The 20,891-nt window shown below is 46.7% G+C and overlaps 1 protein-coding gene across 6 annotated transcripts in view; it reads left to right on the forward strand.

Moving 5' to 3' along the window:
- COL16A1 (collagen type XVI alpha 1 chain) overlaps positions 1 to 20,891 on the forward strand; it is a 168,348-nt gene that overhangs the window by 62,050 nt on the left and 85,407 nt on the right. For all 6 annotated transcript variants that reach the window (XM_077337466.1, XM_077337465.1, XM_077337467.1 and 3 more), the window contains exons 9-16: positions 1,767 to 1,811; positions 7,778 to 7,801; positions 12,294 to 12,320; positions 13,196 to 13,258; positions 13,691 to 13,732; positions 13,843 to 13,887; positions 18,554 to 18,589; positions 19,438 to 19,500. In XM_077337466.1, coding sequence (XP_077193581.1) covers positions 1,767 to 1,811; positions 7,778 to 7,801; positions 12,294 to 12,320; positions 13,196 to 13,258; positions 13,691 to 13,732; positions 13,843 to 13,887; positions 18,554 to 18,589; positions 19,438 to 19,500 — 345 coding nt within the window. The remainder of the gene's footprint in view (positions 1 to 1,766; positions 1,812 to 7,777; positions 7,802 to 12,293; positions 12,321 to 13,195; positions 13,259 to 13,690; positions 13,733 to 13,842; positions 13,888 to 18,553; positions 18,590 to 19,437; positions 19,501 to 20,891) is intronic.

The following is a 20,891-nucleotide window of genomic DNA, read 5'->3' on the forward strand; positions in this document are numbered from 1 at the left end:
GAACAGGGGTGGGGGTGGGTGGGAAGCTGTTCAAGATCATTTCCTTTGTCTGGAGAATTTACAGGAGACTTGTGCTGGTTTTGCAATACTTGTCTGTTTGCAAAATAGGCTGGGGGAGGGGCTGCAGAACCATAAATAGGCCGTCTGGAAATGCATCTGGGCCACCCATCTCCCCGTACCTCCAAGATGCAGCCTTTGGAATTTAGAAGTGGCACAATCCATGAGCACTGCTGGACTGCAGGTCTACCCCAGAAGCAGAAAGGGAAATGAGGTGTATTCTGGGAACTGTGTGGCTAATGGTGGTGGTGGAATCAAGGCCAGGCCAAAATCTGAACCGGCCATTGAGGAAGCATAGTTGTGACTGCATAAATTGCTGCTCCTAGTGTAGGAAGGCGGCTGCATTTTAATGCTCTCCCCTGACCAAGAGAGGCTCATTCAGTAGCCCTCCAGGGCAGCAGTTCACTGGGACATTTCCCAATAAGTCCACCCCTGATTTTTAAATTCTTCGGATCTTAGAGTTGCCCAACCCGTGGGCCAGAAACTCCAAGAGCGAGGTGGGAGAGAGTTCTAAGATATCACTTCCTGGTACAAAACAGAACATGACATTTTACAATCTCTATGACAGCCTTTCTTAACCTTTCTACTGTTGAGAAATCTCTGAAAAATTCTTCAGGCTTTGAGAAACCCCAGAAGTGGTCCCATTGTACAGAATATGGTTGGGAAGCATACATGCTCACCCAGGACTCCTTCCCTTCCCACCCCCTCCAGGCCCATCATTGGTCATTTGGGGAGGAGAGGGGTGGGCTGACATGACGGTACATGGTCATACCACCCATAAATGTTTAACACATTTTTAAAATATATATTAAAAATTAATTCCCACTCATTCACAAAACCCTTCCAGGACCATCAGGAAATCCCAGGGTTTCACAGAACTCTGGTTGAGAAAGCCTACTCTGGTAAAAACCATACTATTGACATTTCCTACAGTATTGTGACAGTCTTCCTATTTCAAAACAGGAAGTAACATCCAAGCATCAATGGATGCCATTTCCCCCATCTCCACCTCTATTGAGTGAGGGCAGGATGCATTGCTAGGAGATCTTCTGCCAGAATTAGGCAAGTACAATACGAACAAGGAAGAAGGTTCAAAACATAAACAGAGAAAAACAGAACCTTTCCAAGGCAATTGGTACAATAAATTTTATATGTCAATAATTTTTTAAGGAACAACCATTGGTTGTTCCTTAAAAAATTATTGACATATAAAATTTATTGTACCAATTGCCTTGGAAAAGAACTAGGCAAATGGCAGCCATGGTTAAGAGCCTTTGAGTAGCGATAAGAATAGCCCTTAAATGCCATGCACGGTGGCGCATGTGTCTTCGTCAAAATATGACTCTTCTAAGCAGGCACCATTGTCCTCCTGAAGAGCAGAGCTGGAGAGCCATGGACCACGTTGGGTGAATCATGGGTGGTTGTATTCGGCTGTCGGGACTCAGCCATGTCTTCTTCATCCTCTGTTGTTTAACAATGAATCAAAGGCAGGATAGTCTCTGGTTTATTTATTTGTTGCTGCCCTGAAGATCTGCCATCTCCTCTGGCTCCTGCCAACCTTCATGAGGATAAAGGACCAAAAGAAAAGAAAAGCTAGGTGCTGTCTGTATACAGCCATCGACAAATGGGAGATAACATGAAAATGTGGAGGAGAAGAATTTTATGAACTACCAGCCAGTCATGTTGTTGTTTCTCTGTCCTTTTCCCAGGATGAGCTGAGAGTTTCTGGAAAGATCGGCGACCAAGGGGAGAAGGTGAGTTGGACAACGGAACCTTTATGGGCAATGAGGTCATTAATAAGAACCATGCAGGGTTCATTGCTGTAGAGATACATACCAAGATTCATACTTCACTTCAAGAAAGATGTGGATAAAATTGAAAGGGTACAGAGGAGAGCGACGAGGATGATCTGGGGCCAAAGGACCAAGCCGTATGAAGATAGGTTGAGGGACTTGGGAATGTTCAGCCTGGAGAAAAGGAGGTTGAGAGGGGACATGATAGCCCTCTTTAAGTATTTGAAAAGTAGTCACTTGGAGGAGGGCAGGATGCTGTTTCCATTGGCTGAAGAGGGAAGGATTGCGCAGTAATGGGTTTAAACTACAAGTACAACGATATAAGCTAGATATCAGGAAAAAATTTTCACAGTCAGAGTAGTTCAGCAGTGGAATAAGCTGCCTAAGGAGGTGGTGAGCTCCCCCTCACTGGCAGTCTTCAAGCAAAGGTTGGATACACACTTTTCTTAGATGCTTTAGGATGCTTAGGGCTGATCCTGCATTGAGCAGGGGGTTGGACTAGATGGCCTGTAAGGCCCCTTCCAACTCTATGATCCTGTGATTCAATGCCTTCAGGAAACCCCAAAACAAGGCACTTGCACATAAGCAGCCAAACTGCTGACCCCTGGCAATAAGAGCTATAAGAGCAATAACTGCTGACCCCTAACAATATCATATTCCTTCCTGATCCATCCCTGGATTTCTGTCAAATAGATGTGAACTTGGGAGTTCACAAGTTAAATGTGATTCTCAGGAGTGCAGGGGTCTGATTCAGATCCACAGTGGCACACAGGAAGCAGGGCTTCCCCTTGCACCATTTTTCTGACCTGGAACAGTCTTGGAAGCATCGGTTTGCCATGTTTGTAGCCCCACGTGTACCACTGGGCTACATGTAAGTTCCCCTATTGGGGCAAGCAGTAGTTTTCTGGGGCTGTTGCTGGTTAGGAAAATGGCATGAGGAGGAAAGTTTTGGTGGCGTCTCCCTGCACAGACATCTGTCTGAACCTAAATCTTTCTCCGCCTCCATTTCCTATCTGCCATGTGGAATCATAATGCCAGCCTATTTTGCAGGGTTGTTGCAGCATCTATGAAATTCTGTAGGCATTCAGAAATCTTAAGTAGTGGGGGATAGGAAGGCATAATTAAATATGCAAATTGTTTTACTAACAGGGGTTTTAAATTACCCTCAAAATGCAATACATTTTGAAAGTTAAATCCACAGTTTTGAAATGTTCAGACAGGATTTTGAGAAGCACTGGCTCTATACACTGGCAGCAGCAGACTGCTGTCATTGTGTGTGTGTGTGTGTGTGTGTATTACTATAAGAGCATCTATCATTGTGAATGTGTTTTTTGGGGGAAGTAGCTGCAGGTAAGGATTCAAAATGTTGCAAACGTGATGTTTTCATCTGGAGGAATTTCACACATTTCTCCCTCACCACTCACCCCATGCTGGAAGCACCTTGCCAGGTCTGCAGGGATGCAGAATTTATTTTATTCATTCAGCGATGACAGGTGAGAACCAAACCCCCTGTTTGTCCCTGCTTAGAATGTAGTACTTAATTATTCATTTGCACTAATCCTGTTCTGGGCCCGTTCCGCATGTGCTGGATAATGCAATTTAGAAGTAGATTTTCCTGTTTTTTGCACCGCTGCAACAGCATCCTGCAGCAAGTGCATCATCCAGCATGTGTGGAAGGGCTCACCATAAACCTTTCTCCTGACTGCTTCTTTGTATAATCCAGACTTCTAGTCTATCCAACTCTGAAAGGGCTCAATAGCAAGAGAACCCCAATATGCTCTGGCACACACATATATATATAGCCAAGAATTAGACATTTGCTAAACACCCACCCGTGTTTTACTTCCCCCTGCCAACCATGTCTGTTTTCAGACAGTGGAGATGCTGCCACAAGGTTCAGTCTCCAGCATGGGCAGTGTAGTTCCCATGGACCAGGTAGACGTTTTGAACCCCCTTTTGCATCAATTCATTTTTAGCAACAAGTGTGACTTTCTCATTACCGCTGTTTCTTCCAGAGAATCCCAGTTTTGATTTCACGTCTCCCATAGGTACATTGAACCTGGGATTCCCCCTTTCCCCCACCAAACCTTTATTATTAGAAAAGCACAAAGATCAGAATGACATTTCCAGCATAATTATTAAAAAGAAGGCTATAAATGTCTTGTAGAAGCATCCCTAGAACTCTGTAAATAATATAGTTTAAGTATTACTAGATCAGGCTCTCTCAAGCAGGGTTTTGTGAAAGCCCTGGAGGGGTTTCCTAAAATGGGTGGGAGTTAATAAATTTATATATACATATTCAGTTTGTTAAATTATTGGGTGATATGATCATAAATGATCAGTCAACCCCCCCTTCCCAGAATGGCTAATGATGGGCCTGAGGGGGGTGGGAAGAGCAGGGGCCTTGGGTGGTTTCCCAACCATATTCTCTATGAACACGCCACTTCTGGGGGTTCTCGAAGCCTGCAGAAAATCTCAGGGGTTTCTTGGTGGTAAAAACATCGAGAAAGGCTGTACTAGATTATCAGAAATTGTGATTCTGTATTTTAAATTTACATGCACCAAATATTCCCTGTAAAAAGGTACATGTTTTGTTTTTAAAAACTGGGCTCTCTTTTTAACATCTCATGATGAATCACGGCAAGCTGTGATACATGAAAATTTATGCTGGAATAAATTTTGTTAGTTGTTGAGGTGCCGTCTGACTCCTTTTTCCTTTTGCCTCTGTAGACTAGGCGATTCTAGGAGTTACCCCTTTGGAATTTCTCAGTGGTCTTTGTGCATCTGTAAATAATTTTTCATACATTATACATAGGTTGTATGTTTAAATAATATACGTTGTGTTTATAGATACCATATGTGCCATTGTACACAACAGAATCAGCTCTGCAAAGAAATGAAATGTGGAGACCTGACAGCATGGGCAAGAATGTGAATGACTGTAACGAGAAAGAGAATTAAGGAAATCTGCTGTGCTCTAATTCTGTTTGATGTCTTCTAAATTGAGGGGGGAAATCAGCAGCTGGATCCACAAGCTCTTTCGCGAAGTGGCTGGGGAGGAAGGGAATGAACATGGCTGTGCATCTAAAAGTGAAGCATCGGAATGGCATGCGCACCCAGAAGGACAGCATTCATATGGATGCTCATTTGGATGCACATGGAATGGATACTATCTCCTTTTCTCTCAAGAACATTCACACATTTTGATCCTTTCCTTCCTCCGCAGAGGTCAGGGAAGCCATCTAGAGTTTTCCTGCCCTCCTGTTTTTGGATGCACGAGAAAACATCCATGTTTGAACCCACGGTTGGCTGCACTCCCAAATGCACATCTGCTTTGCACTCTTGGTTCTGACAAGTACAATGATCTGAGACTCCTTTATGTATTTCCTGGTGGAGTTTCATAGATATATGACATGGTAAGGCAGCAGACATGCAGTCTGAAGCTCTGCCCATGAGGCTGGGAGTTTGATCCCAGCAGCCGGCTCAAGGTTGACTCAGCCTTCCATCCTTCCGAGGTCGGTAAAATGAGTACCCAGCTTGCTGGGGGGTAAACGGTAATGACTGGGGAAGGCACTGGCAAACCACCCCGTATTGAGTCTGCCATGAAAATGCTAGAGGGCGTCACCCCAAGGGTCAGACATGACTCGGTGTTTGCACAGGGGATACCTTTACCTTTTATGACACTGTGGGGCAGAACTGAACTGAAGAAACTGTTGTGCAGCTCTGTAAAGCCTCTTGGTGTAGTGGTTAAAAGCGGCAACTTCTTATCTGGGGAGCCATGTTTGATTCCTCACTCCTGCTCCACCTGCAGACAGCGGGGTGACCTTGGGCTAGTCACAGTCCTGTTAGAGTTGTTCTCAGAGCAGTACTGTCAGAGCTCTCCCAGCCCCACCTACCTCACAAGGCGTCTGTTGTGGTGAGAGGAGGGATTGGAAGCTGCTTTGAGACTCCTTTGAGCAGTGAAAAGCAGGGCATAAAAAACCAACTGTTCTTCTTGGAGATGAATGTACCCAGAAGAGGCTCTCCCTAATTTACACCAACCCAGAGTTCCTGTCAGTAGCATGTAAGGGAGAATCCCAGCTATTCTGTCAGTTGCCCTTAGTGCAGGGGTAGTCAACCTGTGGTCCTCCAGATGTTCATGGACTACAATTCCCATGAGCCCCTGCCAGCAAATGCTGGCAGGGGCTCATGGGAATTGTAGTCCATGAACATTTGGAGGACCACAGGTTGACTACCCCTGCCTTAGTGGAAGGAGAGAGCCAAGCAGCCCTCAGACACCGTGGCCTGTCTAGGGTTTGCTTCTCTTGAGCTGCCCCTCCCTTGGGAAACATCTCACACTTAACTGGTTTGGCCGAAGGAAGCGGTGGTCAAGCCACAAACCCTCATGTATACTACAGCCCTCTAGTTATGCTCGGGATTTGGCCAGAGAGAGGAGAGGGAGCCCATTCAGCTCCTGCAGCCGTTCACTTTTCCTGCATTGCTGAATTGAAGAGAAAGCAGTCATTTTTGCAAGGGAATCCGAGAAGGTGTTTGCTTAACAGCCCCGGTCTCCATGTCTTTCCTGTAAAAGTTCCAAGCTAGCCAACATTTCATAATAATTACTTCAGTGAGTCCATTACTCCAAATGTCACAAGCTAACTCTTAATTTTTTTACTGAGAAGTGGGTGGGTGGGTGGGGGGAACATTGCAGCTGGGAAGATTCCTTCTCCTTGCCTGGAGGGAATACCTCTTTTTCCTTCGTGTTTAAGAGGAGACAGGATGCCTCTTCTCGGAGGGTAATTCTATACCACCGGCAATCAGCACAATATTGTTGTCAGAGTCCAGTATATAATTATAGTCCTTATTCAGGCAAAGCTTTCAGCTCTTCCATGTTGCTCCAATGCAACTAATAACAGAATAGCCACCGGCTTGAGGCTTATTTGAAAGCGTTAAAGCTAAACAAAATCGTCTTCAAAAAGATTCTTTCAGGGCTGGAATTATTTATTTATTCCCTAGATTTCTAAGCCACCCCGCTCCAAAAAGGTCTCAGGGCAGCTTCCAGCAAGGCAAATAATCTTACAGCAAAAGCTTTAAAATTCAGCTAAACTGCACTAAAATTAAACCATCTCCCAGACCTGACGTGGAAACCAGTGAAGACAGAATACTTGGTCCAGCTTTGATGGCAAGGGAATGGCTCAGGCAAAAGCCGAATGGGTTCCCAGTGCTGCCCACACAGGGCTTAAATAGTCTCCCCGGCTCAGTTCTGGAATGTTATGAAGCATAAACTCTGAGAACCATATTTTGTTATTTGCCAGCAGTACAGGATTACTTGACTTGTTGCGTCATACATATACTTTTTCGATTGCATTCTTCTCAGAGAGTGCCACCACCTGCTATTTTGGGGGAGTATTTTTATTCCATGTTTTATACACCAAGGGAGATGTATCGGGTCAAATGTTCCATCCGTCAAATGATTGTAATGGATTAATCTAGCAATTATGAGGGAAGGTATAGCCTGGTATAGCCCGATCCTGTCTCAAAAGCTCAGTAGGACCGTTTACGCACTGGGAACTTCACTGCCCCAGCTCCCGTGCAGGAGCACAAATCGGGGACGGAAGAGGCACACCGGGCCAAAAACTCCACCGTGTGGGTGCAGGAAGAGATGGGGTGACCTGCCATGACTAAAACTCCCGGCTGCAGTCCAGCATGAAACAGCCTAGGTGTGGTATTTGGAAGGGAGTCCACCAAGCAAGACTCTGCAGAGGAAGGCAACAGCAAACAACCTCTGCTTCTCAGTTTCTTTTAAGCCCCTTGCCGGGGTTGGCATAAGTTGGCTGTGACTTGACAGGACTTCTCACTCACACAATCTAGCCATTTGACTACACATTGCGGCCTGAACTGGAAGAAATGTCCCCTTGTGGTTTAATACTTATCTCCTTCTTTTGCAGTGTCCCCCATGTCCACATGCAAATGTAAGTCCAAGTGCTGATTTTTATTATATTTAATCAATGGGCTTTGGACAAGGTGGGCTGATGCATCTCTTGAATGCTAGTGCAAGAGGGCCATTGGTGTGCCTTCAGAAAGCAATCCAGATCCCGCTTGCCTTCCATCTCCAATCTCTCACAGCCATGAGCCACACCTACAGAGAGATGCTCATGCACTGATGCTCTGGAGCCCTGTTACGTGGAGTCAGGAGTGGGATCCATTACAAGTGGATTTGTAAGACCGATTATGCATGGGTAGGGAAAGGTGTGCTGACGCCTGCATGACAGAGGGACTAATTCCCATTTATGCATGATGCCGACACCATCCAGGCCCCCTCCTGGCCCTGGCCTGCTTTAGGGCCTCTGATGGCCCATGGCAAGGGAACATGGATCTTCTGCATACCCTTTCTTTCCGCGGCAACCACCAGAGGCCCGTCCAGGCCAGGCCCATGCATATGGGATGAGCCAGGCCTCAAAGGCCCAGTTCCTCTCCTCCACCTACGGTGTCCTGACAGGGACACAAAATGCCCTGTTCAGCTTCATGGTGCTGCAGAGCCGAAAGGAACATTTCTACACCCCCCGTGATGGTGGGATAGTGGCATGCCGCTATCTCACCATCCTGCAGTAGGACCCCTGTGCCTCTCCCCTTCTGCTGTCACTGCTGCTGCGAAGTGCAGCAGGACCTTCCAGCCCAAGAGTTGTGTGTGTGCATGCACAACTCCAGGGCGGAATGTGTGAATCAGGGGATGTTGTCCCCCGTGTGTACACGGGAAGAGGCAGGGCATGCTGCCCCAGAGCAGCCACCGCCATGCATAATCGGTCTAGGTCATGCAGGAAGGAAATGTGATTCAAAGTTGCCCCTGTGGAAACTGTGGGTTGAGAACTATAAGGACCTAAGGAAGGCAGGTCATGCTGCATAGGAACACTGTCCATTCTGACAGCAGCCAAGGGAGCAGAGCTGGAAACATGGGAAGGAGTGCCAAAGTTTAGAAAGGCTTTGAACATGTGCAAAAGACCTTTTCCACATCACAAGGAACCGTAGCAAGTCCCCATGTTTACAGGCAGCTGAAGGAATTCTGGGATCGCCAGCTTTTTTTGTTTGTGTTTGGGCAGGGCTGCTGTGTTGTTAACCGCTTGACGTGCAAAAATGCCACAGGTAAAGTTACTCTGACAGGGAAAGCTTGACCTATTGATACGTTTGTAGTTGGTCTGTCGTCCGTATCACGAGAGCAAGGCCTACAGAAACGAGTGGCAACCTGACTGAGCATCCACTTGAAGCAAGATGAATTTCTATTTTGGGAAAGACGAAACAGGGTTGATGTCAGAGTTGGCCGAATATCATGGGTCCGCTTGGAAAGGCTGCCCCACGCCTTCCACATCTGGTGCACCGCCATGACCCTTTTCTGGTCAGGGCTCCCTCAGTTCCCATTACAGGCAAGCTTCAGTGTTCCAAATGAGAGGCCCAACTAACTCAACGCGCCAGCGTGGGTGATATCAAGATCACCTGACCAGCTCCCAACCCGCACAGGGCCTCTGATGGTATGGGGCTGTGTCTTTAGATTGTTCCTCCTTTGGCAGCTCAGCTATGCTGACTCAAAAGACTTTACAGCAGCTGCAGAACTGTAACCTCAACAGCAGCCATTGATTGATTGATTCATTCATTCATTCATTCATCCCAACTGTGGTCCCTCCCCTTGAATCTGCATTTCCCTCCTTCTTCTCCCCTGCAGGTCTCTTTACCTGCAACAGCTGGCTGGATTTCCCACCATCTTTTCCCTCCCTTTTGCTTTCTGTAGACCGCTACCCTTTATCCCTCCCTCTTCCCCCCGTTTCTTCTGTCACTTCTGGCATGCAGCCACTGGAACATCTGGCTCACCAAAGAAATATCTGATGGCTTCCAGATGTCAGCAAGGGTTCCTATAGCAACTGCTTTGGCGCGTGGATGAAAGGCGGAGGTGGGGCTCAGGGAGCTTGGATGGGGCGGGGAGAGGCTTGAGTCGTAGCTGCTCCTCCATGCTGTTTTCCCTTTCCTTGTTTACCCAGTGGCTGCTTGGCAGGGCTGGACTCTGGAGATGCCAGGCATTTACACAGGAGTCTGGGGAAGAGCTGGCACTTGGAAGGAAAGTCACAGATCATTATCTGCCGGCCCACTTTCTTTAGCATTCGGTGGTGGGCCCTCAACATGAACTGAAGGCAAGGCAGCTGGTGCATAAAATGTGGGGTAATTTGTTCACAACTGCCCATGGCTGCTTGGTCAGTTCAGTGTCTTGAATCCCATTAAAGAGCAGACCCATCTTTCTTGCTTTTAAAATAAGGATTCTATAATAGTAGCTGGCTCCCTTAGGGCAGAGTATGATCCCTGTATCTTGACACGGGCTCAGATAGAAAGGCTGAGAGGCCTGTGCAGTCAATGACTCTCTGAATCAAATGTAGCCCTCCAGTCAGTCACCGTTCATAGCTCTGGCAAGGGTATGACATTCCCTGTTTTCCCATTTTGAGTCAGAAGCTGAACTGGAGACTGTTCAAGACCTCCTGAGAACTGCCCCGCATGACTTGCAAGCTGCATTCCTCTTGATGAGCCATGTGTTGCCAAGATAGCCAACAAATTCGGAGTGCCTGACTCTGATTTCCTGTAGGCCAGTTCCACATATCTGAGCAACACTGTTCATACAAATCAATTTGGTTGCTTTCTACCAATTGCTCTTCTGTGAACAAGGAAATGAACTCTGCACATGCACACAGGGAGCCATTTTCGGTACTCTGGGTCTAAGCAATATTAAAGGGAGGCTGGACAGGGTTGTCACTTCCCCACCTGCAGCAATAAACCCCTACCCTTGAGAAATTGAGACACAGGAGAAAAAATGGCCAGAAAATTCTTTCCATTCTTTAATTTCTTCTTAGATATAGCATATAGAATTTGTGGCAGTGGAATCCAAGTTAAAATGGGTGTGTGTATGTTAGTTTCCCAGCTCATAATATTTTAAGAGGAGCTCCCTTGCCTTCTGACAAATGGCCACATGTTTATACTTTAAATTGGCAGTATCACAAACATTTGAAATAGCTTGAATTACTTAGCTGTCCCTGCAATTAAAAAAAAAAAGAATTGAAAACATACTTTATATTTATAATGAAAAGGCTTTTAAAAATAATTACTAGTCAGGACTGTTAATGTCCTCCTTTGCATTTTTTATTTTGGGTTAAATAAGCTAATGGAATGTGAGACAATGGCAAAACTGACATATTTGATGCACAATAAATCAACATCAGAATTCAGAAGAGAACAGTCCAATATTAAATTATATTGAACAATGGAAATTGAGAAGAACAGAAATCATTGATCTTTAGACTGTACATGCTAAGTTTGGGGAAAATGTAAATGCTGGGGGAAATGCAGCATGTGGTGTGTGATATCAAGGTGATGCAAAGGAACAAGATATATACTGTCAAATGCCAGCTTTATGATTATCTTTCCCCCAAAATAACAGTTCTCTAATGCAGGGGTAGTCAACCTGTGGTCCTCCAGATGTCCATGGACTACAATTCCCACGAGCCCCTGCCAGTGTTTGCTGGCAGGGGCTCATGGGAATTGTAGTCCATGAACATCTGGAGGACCACAGGTTGACTACCCCTGCTCTAATGTATAACACGTAGTATTTCTTTTTTCTCCCTCAAAATAAAATTTCTTTAAAGAAAATTTTTGTTAAGAATAATTCATATGAGAAAGAATGCACATATTCTGTTAAAGGTATATTATGAAAACAAAAACAGGAGTCACTTTAGAACTCTGATGCAAAACAGGGTTTTGTAGCCATCCCTTGCGTCTGGTGATCCATTTGAGACCAGGGAAGCTTACCAGTCACTAAGAATTAGCCCCCAGTGGAAACCCAACTGCAGCCTCAGACTCTCAGGGGCTGTGGAGTCCCGTCCATCTTTTCTGCCAGGTTCCTGATACTTTAGCACAGGGGTAGTCAAACTGCGGCCCTCCAGATGTCCATGGACTACAATTCCCAGGAGCCCTTGCCAGCATTCGCTGGCGAATGCTGGCAAGGGCTCCTGGGAATTGTAGTCCATGGACATCTGGCGGGCCGCAGTTTGACTACCCCTGTTTTAGCAGGTTATTCCACTGCCCAACAGTGTCCGTTCCTCACAGTTCCAGTCAGGGCATTTTCTGGCCTTGATGGCACTCTTAAATTTTCTTTCTGGCAACTTAACTCCCTTCCCCTTTTATCCTTCCCTGGAGAGAAGCGGGAAAGAGTTCCTCTCCATCTTCTTTATGGCAGCCTGTTAGGTTTGAGGGCTGTTATGTCGCCTTTTAATCTTTTTTTCCCTCGGCTAAAGTTTCACAGCCCCTGATAGTGTAAACGTTCCATCAGCCTGAATGCTCTGTTCTCAGCCTTCTCCCGTGCTGGATTCATTGCTTAGAGAGGTGCTTAAGGCCTTGACCAAATAACTGTGTTTTTTTTTATCTTTATTTCCTCAGGCCACTCTGGGTTCTCCTGGCTTGAAGGTAGGTCTTAGATCTCTGTGGTGGATAAGATACTCAAGCGCTAACCTGATCCCCGCCTCCTGTTGGGCTCTATTGTCCTGAGTTTATGCCGTCAACACCCCCGTGGAATTACCTTTCTGGCAGGCAGTCACTAACGGAGCTAAATATGGCTCCTTCTGCTTTGTATTTCTTCTAACTCTTTCCTTGGCTTAGAGTCTGTTTTAAAAAGAAAAAAAAAACTATTGCAATAGAACAAACTTTTGTTACATTATTCAGAATGTCCCTGAGATGTAAGGCATTGGCTTATTGATTCCAAACACCAGCCGAGCTGTGGGCACTCTGGACTGACTTCTGTAATTTCTCAATTAATTAAAAAAAACAGGCTGCATCTGATAATTTTAAGACGGGGCGGTTAGCATGTGCCATTTGGCCGGCCTGTCAAGGAAGGCCAGTTTCTATTGTTAGACCAGCTGCTTAAACCTGCTATTAATGCTTAGACTCAAGATCTGCAGCCAAGATTCTGGCTGATCAGTAACCAGACAGTGAACATCTTTTCTGCAGACAAAAGGTTGTGGGAGAGGATCTTTCAGCCATTCTGTCTGCATCACCATCTTTCTCCTATCCACAACCTGGACCCCTCTAATCCTTGACCCCAGGTTCCACATCCTACTTGGATGTAGTACTGTGGAGGATGGGTTAGGATGATGTCCATATTTTAAAGGACTTCTGTAGAAGATGCATATGCCAAGATATGTTTGCGCAGACAAGTGATACTTGCAGAACGCTTTGTTTGGCTTCACCGTATGTGAGACCCTGCTTGCTTTGGCAAAGGGCCGTTTTCTGCATCCCCCTGCTGCTTCTTACTGGCATGAAGACAGTTCATCTCTCTCTCGCAGGGCGGAAGAGGCGAACGTGGACTTCCCGGGACACATGGACCAAAAGGAGAGAAAGGTGACCGTGTGAGTAGTTTTCTTAATCGCTACTTATGGTTGCTAGGCCTCTCCCAGCAACCTTTGGGGGATTTCTGGGGCAAGGCCTGGGGATGGTTGCACCTGACCTGGAAATGACATCACTTCCGGTCAATGTTCTAGGAATCTCCTCACATCTCTGTGGTGAAAGAGTGGGCCGATTTCTACAGGGTGATCCAAAAGTAGCGTTACTTCTGGGTTAGACAACATTCCCTCCTCTCCTTTTTCTGCCTCTGGGAGTGTGGGAATATCAGTGGGAGGGAATCACCTGCTGGCACTTGGCAAGCCCACCACTGTCGTACCCTTGCGTGGACTTTTGCCACTCCTCTGCCACTGTTCTGCTGTGGAGAATGTGGTAGGATCAGCACATCCGAGCCATAACCCAGATCCTTTGTCCTGAGGCTTCTTCTCCTCTTCCTGTAGGGTGCCGACTGCGTACGGATCTCACCCGAAGCTCCTCTAAAGGTGAGCTGCTTCCCCTCTCCAGAAGGAGGCTGTGCTTGCTTGGCCTTTTAAAAAAAAATCTCTTCTCTGGCTGACCTAACCCACCTGTTCGTTTCTTCTCTTTTGCGAAGTGTGCTGAAGGACCAAGGGGGGAAAAAGGAGAACATGGCGAAAAGGTAAGACTGGGTCTGCAAGCATGAGCCACTGCAACGGACGTTCTTTTTGCTTTCCCAGCCCTGTCTCTTCTCTTCTCCCCTTGGAAAGCAGACCATCGTGCTGAGCAAATCGCAGACATACATGTGCACACGCATACACAGCCCAGATTGTTTTTCTGAAGAGCTCAGGAAGGTCTCATTAAATGTTGCCTGGCTTCATGCGACACTCGGTAAGCGAAGGGTTGGATTTCATCTGTAAACTGATGCAGACTGGTGCTGGAACTTGGCGCGAGGGGGAGTCACACAGGAGCATAACACTGGACAAATATAAAGGACACTCCTATCCAATTCTATACACGTTGGATAATTCATTTCCAGTGCAGCTTAGAAGTGCAGCTGCAAAAGTGCACTGAAAGTGCATTATCCAACTTGCATGAATTGGCCCCTGGTTGCCATAGCCAGGAACCTTTGCAGAATAATATGGCACTCAGAGCTTTGTCGTTTGAACGATCCTCCAGCTCCCTGGACTAGAACGCTATCAGTTTCCCCACCTACCCAAATTTTCCAGTGTTTTGATCCTTTGTTTTCTGTCATCCCAGTTCTGCTGTCGCTCTGTTTCTTCTCCCTCGTCCCTCAAAACTAACCCCCTGGGTGCTGCAGAGGGGCGGTTTTCTTCCCCCTATAATAGGGATAAATAAGAAATTAATAAACAGTTAATTAAAAATGCCTGCAGGGAAGGATGCCTCCAGTTCCGCAATCATCACACGTCAACCACGGTGCCGTTTTCCCAACCCTGGGGAGGTTTAATTTAAAAAATACCTGTGCTTTATCTCCAAGCATCTCTGGACAGAAGCCCAGGAGCAAAAAGTCAGCCCTCTTCATTTCCTTGTCTGTTTCCCAGGGCTGCACCTCTCGGCATTTCACAGGTGACAGCAGGGGCCCTTGCAATATGTGCTTTCTCACCACTGAGTCCCTTCCCATCCCACCTGTACACACATTTGTTTACTCCGCACCGATGGCTGAAGGTGTGTTAGCAAACCGATAGTTCAATTTTTTTTTTTAAAGCAAGGCATGTTAAATAGGCCTTTTAGATCTGAATGGCTTATTATGGAGCCGCTCCAACTCAAATATAATGAGCAGCATTTACTATTTGGACAGGTGGTGATTGCAGCAGGGGAGATGGAAGAGATGCTGTTCCCTGGCATTTATGCTCGTATTTACATGCGTGTGCCCAAGAATCACGATTCATTCACCACCAGACCCACAGACACTTAACATCTTGATAATAGATGGAGAAGTGTAGCCAGGTTAATCCATTGCGACAGAAATAAACAGGAGTGTAGTGACACTGGAAAACTAGCAGGACTTAATTCCATAAGAAGCTTTGGGGAGCTGGAACCCACTTGATCAGAAGCTTGTAGTGGCTCTCCACTGAGCGAGCAGCCACTGCAGGCATCTGATGAAGTAGTCTCTAGTTCATGAAGGCTTTTGCTGCAATAAACTCTTGCCGGCATTTAAGGGGTCACCGCCATCCTTCTTTGCTTTAATGTCAAGAGAGGAGGCTGAAACCCAAAGCAGGAAAAAGACTAAAAAACACATCAGAAGCATCTCCCTCCAGAGATGAAAGAGGCATCCCTGTCAACATGTTACTGTGATCACACGTGCACGCATGCCTGCTTGTAAGAAAGAGCTGGCATTTGTTTGCTTTCGAAATGAAACGAGGGACCATTTTCTGGCTAAATGTGGGGTTTAAATCACACAAGTTATACGAGCCCTGAATATAATGTAATAATTACTCAATGCTTGTAAAAAGAGAAGTCAAGTACACAGATTGCGTAGGCAGTCGGTGTAATTTGTAGAGGGGGACTAGTGATTTACCAGGGACAGGTGCGAGAACACCGAGAAGGCCCCAGGTAAGTTGCAGCAGCTGGAGCATCTACTGCACATTTCTTTGGCCTGAGCTCAGGCAGCTATCAGCAGAAGCAGCTGGGGCTGTTGAGAAACCCTTGTGACCCTCTACTTGTCTGCTGACTGGCCGCTTCATGCTTTACCATCTCCCCATTAGCTGTGTAAGGTCATTTTGTAGAACTCCCCCCTCCCTCGTTCCCAAAAGCAGCTTATTTGAATGAAGGCCATGGAGACAGTGTGCTAGGTAGGGCCAAAGTTTATGCTGAGAACAGTAAATATTTAGTTACAGCATCCTGTAGCCAGGCCTCCTTGTGGCTCGGAATCTGTGTCGGCTCAGCCACTTCCTGCGGTGTTTGTTTAGCTCTTTGACATGAGCCTGGAAAGGCAGAGAGGTTTTCCTAGAGATGCAGGTTGGTTATTCCAAGCAGTTTAAGAACTTCACCCTTCCTGACCACAGAAGACCGGGGCCAGAAGGCATTCTGCCTTCTTCCATTGGTTATTATAACTATAATAATGAAACGTTATTATATTATCAATTAATTGTTTACTTAATTATTTAATTATTGGTCATTGAATTAGAATTATTTATATTAATAATTATAATAAACACCAGCTCAGCAGCAGAAGTTAGTGGGGTTTGGAACTGCAAGAATCCTGCAGAAATGGCAATATGCAAATGCAGTTCCCTCCTGATTGTCACTCTAGGATATTTTTTGTCTCTATGGTTGTTCCGACACCCTGCCTCCGGACCTCATGCGGAACTTCAAAGCTGACTCTTATTGCTGATAGTTAAGTCAGCAGGCATGGCCATTGGCACCTCCTCTGAAGGAACAACACACCCCATTTGCTCTTGTTTTTGAGCCCCAGTGCAGCAGGAAAGGGGAACACTGCCAATGTAAACAATCTCCCTACACTTGTGGGTCAAAGTAGCTCAGCCATTGGGAGACGGACCCTGCCCCCGCCCGACAGCTTTCCTTTTCCCAGCAGCAGCAAGCAGGCAGTATTACTGCCTAGCCCTCATTATCATCATCATCATCATCATCATCATCATCATCTCCCCAAAATTTCTTACTGTCATATGAACTCATAAAGCTGCTTCTGAATCTTAATCTATCAGTATCAGTCTTGTCTGTTTTAACAGTTAGGGATGCAGGGCCTCCCACGAGGCGAAGAACATTTGGTTTTATACCTCACTTCACTAACCTCAAAACTCTCAGAGCAGCTTACAATCACCTAGCCTTCCTCTCCCCACAACAGATACCCCGTGAGGCAGAGAGAGCTCTGAGAGAAACTTGAGTGGCCCAAAGTCACCCAGCAGACCTCACGGGTCTCTAAGTGGCTTACAATCACAGTCCTTTCTTCTCCCCACAGCAGACGCCCTGGGAAGTAGGTGAGGCTGAGAGAGCTCTGTGAGAACTGCTCTGTAAGAATAGCTTTTAAGAGAACCATGAAGAAAAAGAAGAGGAGGAGGTTCTACCCGAAGGAGGCTCAAAGCGGCTTACAATCGCCTTCCCTTTCCTCTCCCCACAACAGACACCCTGTGAGGTGGGTGAGACTGAGAGCTCTGATATTACTGCTGGGTCAGAACAGCTTTATCAGTGCTGTGGCGAGCCCAAGGTCACCCAGCCGGCTGCATGTGGGGGAGTGCAGAATCGAACCCGGCTTGCCAGATTAGAAGTCCACACTCCTAACCACCACACCAAACTGGTTGCCTGTGAAGAAGTGGGGAATCAAACCCAGGTCTCCAGATAAGAGGCTGCTGTTCAATCACCACACCGCACTGGCTCTCACTAAATCCTCCTGATGGCCCCCTTCATTGCTCACCAGCTCTAAGTTTTTGTGAAATGCTTGAGGGTCCCCTAAAGTGATGTAGGCATGCTGGGATCCCAGTGTGTTGGGATGCCCCCCCCCCATTCCAGGGGCTGCCAGCTCTGGCATAGTAACTCCACAAGGAGTGTCTTTTACATCACCCACTACCTGCTCCTTGTAAATGGCAACATTAGGGATTGGACCAGTGACCTTCTGCATGCTGTGGCCCCCAGATTCTTCTTCTGTTCTCCCTGTCTGATTAAACAGACTCTCACTCTTTTCATTAAGGTCTTGTTCTGTGTGTGTATTGTGCCAGTCAACACTTTCACAGCACCCCAGGTACAGGGACACTGTAATGATCTCACTAATCCCAGGGGAATGTCCCATGTCGAGGCTTATCTACCTCCAGGTGGGGCCTGGGGATCTCCTGGGACTACCATTGATCTCAAGGCAGCAGAGTTCAGTTCCTCTGAAGGAAATGGCTCCTTGGGAGGTGGTTTCCATGGCATTGTTCCCTGATGAAGTCCATCCCCTCCCCCAACCCTGTCCATCCCAGATTCCACCCCCCAAATCTCCAGGAATTTTCCAACCTGGAGCTGGCAACCCTGTCCAGTCTGAATCAGAGCACTGGTAATCATGTAGCCTAAAGAGAGCCAGCTTGGTGTGGTGGTTAGGAGTGCAGACTTCTAATCTGGTGAGCCGGGTTTGATTCCCCGCTCCTCCCTCACTTGCAACCAGCTGGGTGACCTTGGGCTCACCACAGCACCGAGAAAGGTATTATCAGTGTGATTGTTTTCTCTTGGAATTAAAAACAAAATTAAAGGTCTCCATATCAGTTATCGCTGAGAGCCACCCTGAAATATTTTAGAGAAATGGATAAATTTGCTGAAACCACTCCTGAGCTTTTAAGGTTAGGCTGAGCTGTAAACAGTTATGTCACTAATGGACAAAAAATTGTGTTGTCAAACAGGGGCCACCCGGATTGGCAGGAAGTGTTGGACAAAAGGTAAGTTTCCAGCTCGGGAGGCCAGCAGTGCAAACCTGAGCATTTCTAGGGCTATGGACTTGAAACGAGGGGAGTGACTCTGTTTTGGACAGCACTGGAAGTACAACTCAAAAGGAATATGACATTCATGGAGCTCTTTTCCTGGCATCTTCTGATAAGTGATTTTTCTGCAGAAGGTTCCCTCCTGGGAACTGAATATGGGGGATTCCCAGAAACTGTGATTACCAGAATTTGACCCCCCAATCCCCAGCCAAGACATGTCAGGCCCCTTAACGTTCATTTTTTTATGCATCAGGACAAAATATTTCTCTTAACTGAGGGTATTCTATCTTTTAAAGTGTTTTTTTTAACAGTCTGCTTCTAGCCTGAAGACGAGTTTATGAATATCGTTTTAGACTGCCAAATGCTGTTTTTGCCATTTTTATGCTCCTGGCTTGTTTTATTACAGAGGTTTTTTACATCGCTGTTGTTTTGAATGATGCTCTTCCATAGTTTTTACTTTTGTGACTTGCCCAGAGCATTTGACTGACAAGACGGAGTGTACATTTACTATGTAAAACAGTAGCTCAGGAGCCCCTTCAAGGTGTGAATGTATCACCAAGTGTAGAATTCTGGGGAGGGGGGCTAGCCAATTCCAGCTGGGGGGGGCTGTATAATCAGTACTGGCTGGAGGCATTTTTCACCCCCAAGCAAAATATGCCTGCCATCCCCATGCAGCTGACAGGAGGGAGCCCAGCCCCAGAGAACGTCAACCCCTTCTTCACTATTATGCCTGGAGGTGATTTAGTCAGAAAACTGGCCCCGTGTATAATGATTAACAAAGTCCTTTTAACCATCTTTCCCTAAAGGGTCAGAAAGGTGAAAAGGGAGAGTTTGGCTTTCAAGGCAAGCCTGGAACCCCAGGGCGTGATGTAAGTTGTATAATGAGATTCTCTTTCCTTCAAATGTCGTGGGTCTGCGTGGCTCCCCTTTTTCCTAGCCCATGCCAATCTCAGAGAGTCAGAGAATTCTTTGCACGGCTGTTTGTTTGCTTTCAGCAAGGCTAGCTCCCTTCAGATCTCCGCAGCCCTTCAGATCTCCTCTGAAGAACCATAATGGATTTGTTCACATGTGTCGTACATTTGTTTCACTGCAATTAATTACTGGACACCTTATGCTTGAAACGGAAAGAGCTTGCCAAATTATGAACAGGAGTGGGGAACTCATTTTTCTTTCTAATCATTCTCAACATTACTAATTTTCTGGTGCCTCCTGGTGAGCCCCAGATGTCATGTTTGGGGGCTCTACTTTTCAGGTCCACTTTGGCATTTCAGACAAAGACCAAGCAATTCCTGATACATCAGAGAAGAAGAGAAGACAGGAAGGAAAAGAAGTTGACTATCCTGTCTCCCAGCTGGCTTGCAGCTCTGTGGTTACTGTCAGAATAGCAACAGTATAGAATCATAGAATCACTAGGGGCAAAGCCCGTTGTACCCAGGAATACAAGGGGCGCTAGCACTGTGGCTGCCCTGTGGCTGTCCTGGGTGCTGACCCTCCCCCCGCCCCATTCCCCACTGGATCTTGAGATCCAGCACATTGGAAGTGATTAAATAGTAGGACACTCTGATCTCATGAGCCCAATTTCATCCCCCATTCCTCCTCCATGTGCAGCCAGCTGGGTTGCCAACCTTTAGGTTGGGGCTTGGAGATCTTCAGGGATACAACTGATCTCCAGACCACCAGTTCTTCTGGAGAAATCAGCTAGTAAAGAGAGAGGGAGGGAGGGAGAGCAAAGGCCACACTGGGTCCCATGGGGCTGTTGGGCAGCCTTTACTCCTTGTACCCACCCCACTCTGGTCGTTTGAGGCCCCACCTCCAAACTTCAAGGAAAATTCTGAACCCAGAGGTCATCAACCTCCAGGTGCGGCCTGGAGACCTCCTGGAACTGGAGTTCATCTGCAGTCTATATAGAGATCAGCTTCCTAGGGGGGAATGGCTGTTTTGGAGGGGGAATTTTGCTATGACAGCTCATCTCTAGACAACAGAGATCAGTCCCCCTGGAAAAAAGGGCTACTTGGGAGGACTGCGGCCTTATGTCCCACAGAGACCCAGGGATGCCAGCCTCTAGGGGGGACCTGGACAACCTCCAGAAGGACAGCTCTTCATCAGACTGCAGAGATCAGTTCCCCTGGAGAAAAGGCCTGGTTGAGATCAACTGGGGTTGACATAACATACCTGGGTAAACTGGGAATCCCAGACTCTCTCCTCAAAGCCCTAAGCTCAGAATTCTCTAACAAAGGGGTTGACTGCATAAAGTATGAAG

The sequence above is a fragment of the Paroedura picta genome, chromosome 5 (genome assembly GCF_049243985.1).
Source record: "Paroedura picta isolate Pp20150507F chromosome 5, Ppicta_v3.0, whole genome shotgun sequence".
Lineage (NCBI taxonomy): Eukaryota > Metazoa > Chordata > Lepidosauria > Squamata > Gekkonidae > Paroedura > Paroedura picta.